General features: G+C 37.0%; 1 protein-coding gene across 1 annotated transcript; it reads right to left on the reverse strand.

Moving 5' to 3' along the window:
* Nucleotides 1-177: 177 nt before the first annotated feature.
* Nucleotides 178-2,255, reverse strand: LOC148578891 (uncharacterized). Its single transcript, XM_088500320.1, has 2 exons — nucleotides 2,131-2,255; nucleotides 178-1,909 (listed from the first exon to the last, which is right to left on the reverse strand). The coding sequence occupies exon 2, from the start codon at nucleotides 1,906-1,908 to the stop codon at nucleotides 178-180; it is 1,731 nt and encodes a 576-aa protein (XP_088356446.1). The 5' UTR covers nucleotide 1,909; nucleotides 2,131-2,255.
* Nucleotides 2,256-3,509: the final 1,254 nt, after the last annotated feature.

The raw sequence follows: 3,509 nt of genomic DNA on the forward strand, positions 1-3,509 counted from the left end.
ATAGTGCAGAAGCCATGAACGTGCTAATTATAAAAGAACATTACAAGAACAATAACATATAGTGCAGAAGCCATGAACGTGCTAATTATAAAAGAACATTACAAGAACATTAACATTAACTAATTATAACTAGACATAAAAATATAGTGCAAAATCTTAATTACACTAAAATACAGGTTAGTAAATTACCTTTTGTTGGTCAGACATGAACGTGCTACGTAATAATTTATCCGCTCCTATATCATCAATTAGGTTTGAGAGGAACCACGTCCATGAATCTTTTGTCTCAGCCTCCACGACCGCATATGCTATAGGTAGCATCTGGTCATTCGGATCCCACCCCAAAGCAACCAATAGCCATCCTCCATATGGTGTCTTCAAAAAGCAACCATCAAGCCCTATCATAGGCCTACACTTCATGAAACTCTCCTTGCAAGCCTTTAAGCACATATAAATCCTATGAAATCGTGGACTTAAGTCGACTGTTGTATCGGGGTGCTCAGTTTGGGCTGCTGGAGGTAATTGAACATGCAGCTTCACAGATGAACCAGGATTGGTGCGCAGCAACTCATGGCAATAGTCGTAAAGTCTTCTATACTGCTCCCTAAAAGTTCCATTAATGTCAACCAGTGCAATCTGCTTGGCCCGAAATGTCTTTGCTCTTGAAATCTGCACATTCCACTTCCTAAGAGTCCTACTTTGTATGGTGCCCAGCTTCAACTTCGGATTCTCTTCTACTTTTCTCCTGAAGACCTTCGCCAGCCACTTCGACTTCATCACTTTTATGTCAAATACAGTGTTACAAGAATGATGATCATTAACTGTTCTTAGCTGCCAACTATCTTCATTGGCCATCTTCACCGCATATGCAAACCATTCACAACCATCTCCACACTTAGCCCTCACCCGGACATTGTCCACCACTGGAAATTTTATGTTTCTCCCAGTATGAACAGCATATGATGTCACAGCTTCCTTGAACTCCTCTCTTGTTGCATAGAGAGTTCCAGCCTCCCACTGATACTTACTCATATCCTTCAACTCCTTGTGAACGGGAAATTTCTTCTTGCTGGCTTCATCATCCTCACTCGATACCTCCTCTAATTCATCACTGTTCAATCCTTCATCATCGCTTAAACGAGAGCTCTTTCTCTTCCCAGCAACCACCTTTTGAGTTTTCTTTAACTTCTCGACAGCACTCTTACTTTTCTTAGATTTTCTTATATCTTGGTGCATCTCCCCAAGAGTTATATCAACATCAAATAAACCATCATCACCACAATAATCATCTTCACTATCACTAAAATGCAGATCAGAATCAGCCTCATAATCTGGGTCATCAGTGTCATCCTCTTCTTCACTATTGTCCCCATCACCAATATTCTGTAGCACTTCTTCAGCAGATAAATGGGCATCAACTAATCCTTGCATTTGGGCCTCCATATCCACCCCTCCACATTGGGCTTCTGCTTGAATATTTTGGGCCTGTCTAATATCACTTGGCCCACTATCAGCATCCACACACTCCTCCTCAACAACTTTGCTGCCACCCCCAACATCTAAATAACCAATGTCGTAACAAAAATCATCAGGGATTGAAGCCTTATGCACCACATACAAATCAACTACCTTTTTTTCAACTCCTATATTTGCCATTTCCATTGCTTCTTCATCACCTTTCAACAACTTCAACCCTTCTAATCCTAATTCAGTATCTTTATACCACAGTACCCCAATGTTTTCAGCAATGTACCCAAGTTTTCCAACCACATCATAAGCTTCTATAACACTCCATCTATCTCTGTCACACCAGTCAACCGTTGTCACCTCACCATCAATATACTCATTTTTTCCCTTATCACTACAAAACCTACCCCTGTGATGAACTCTAACACTGAAATCATCCATCCTGCCGTTATAAAAAGATGTTCAGACCAAAGAACAGAGTAACTAATCATTAAAAAATATAGACCACCTCAAAGTTATATTTTTCACTAAAACAGAACAGAAATCCCTCAATCCCTCAATGCAATAGAATCCTAACAGCAATCAACAGTGATAAAAAAAAAAACCCTAAATCCTAACCGTTCAGACATCAAAGTAGCAAAATTGACTAGAATGGTGGCCTACCTCGTCAGAAACCTTAATCAGAATGGCGCTATCCACGTTTGAATGGTTGATGACTGAATGCTATCCCAGACTCCTCCCTCAGTCTCGACGGCGTCACAACATGCGCCGTCCTGCACGTCGCTGTGGCGGACTGTAGTTGACGGTGCGACGTCTAACCACCCACCAACCTTCCTCCTGTGACTCTGTTTCTCTGGCGATGTTCCTTACTGGCAAAGGGAAGACAAACGGGTTATGTTTGAAAAAGGATGCCAATTGGTTTACTTGGTATAACTCAGCCATGGGTATTTTGGGGGTTTCACATTTCTTGCCACATCACACACTATACTTTGCCATATCACTAACGTCTGTGAGTAATTTAAACGGCGTCAACTTAAAGGATAAAATTGATGCAAATCGAAAACTTTTGGGATAAAATTGAAACAAATTGAAACTTAGGGGTAATTTTGAAACTTTTAATAAACTTCAGGGACAAAAAGTATACTTTACCCTTTTTTTTTGCCTTGAAAGTTGTGTGTGTATTCTAAGAATAAATGAATGTTGTTACTCTTCTGTCATTTAAGTTGAGTTTAAAATGAACTTCTATTTTATTAGCATTTCTAAAATTTAAATTAAAAATAATAATGAATCTAAAATACTAATTAATTTATTTAAAAATTATTCTTTCTCGTCAATCTATTTCGCCTTTAACATTGGAAAAGTTTCGGTATTATAATTTGATGGATATTTCAATAAAAATTTTATAATTGTATTTATACAAAAATATTTTATTTTGACTATTAAATAATAGACTGTAAAATTTAATTTTTATAAGTTATAAAAGTGTTACTTTTATTTAAAGAAAAAGTATAGGGAGCTAATAGAATATTTGTACAATGTGTTTATTAGAAGGTTTAGGAAGTATTAGAGATATAATTATTAGTGGTATCTTTTTTCATCAGTGTTATTAGAATATAATTAGGATCAATTAGGATTAATTAGCATTATTTAGTATATCTGAATATTTATTATAGGAGATTACGTCTTTATTATTACGATTCTTTTAGTACCATAAATACCCTTTTATATTGTATTATTCTAGACAACTTGAATAGACACACAAATCCTTTCTCCAGTCTAGTCTCTTGTTTCTAACATGGTATCAGAGCCATTGTATTTTCCTTGAAGACACCGTAGTTTTTGCATTTTTTTTCTATGTCATTCTTCTTTCCATTTTGTCACTCCTTTTATGCTTTTTCACCTCATCAACTAGCCTATTTTCTCTGTCTTGTGTTTTTTTCGAGTCGAATGATCAAACACCATTGTCCTCCGCTGCTTACCTATTCTCATGAAGAAATCATATAGTTTTCACTCTCTTTCGGCAGTTCCGTCTGCGTTCTCTC

The sequence above is a fragment of the Arachis ipaensis genome, chromosome B1 (genome assembly GCF_059453495.1).
Source record: "Arachis ipaensis isolate K30076 ecotype BB chromosome B1, ASM5945349v1, whole genome shotgun sequence".
In the NCBI taxonomy this organism is placed as follows: domain Eukaryota; kingdom Viridiplantae; phylum Streptophyta; class Magnoliopsida; order Fabales; family Fabaceae; genus Arachis; species Arachis ipaensis.

Bases quoted from the DNA above. Each gene is read 5' to 3' on its own strand.
- LOC148578891 (XM_088500320.1), bottom strand. From the start codon at position 1,908: ATGGATGATTTCAGTGTTAGAGTTCATCACAGGGGTAGGTTTTGTAGT.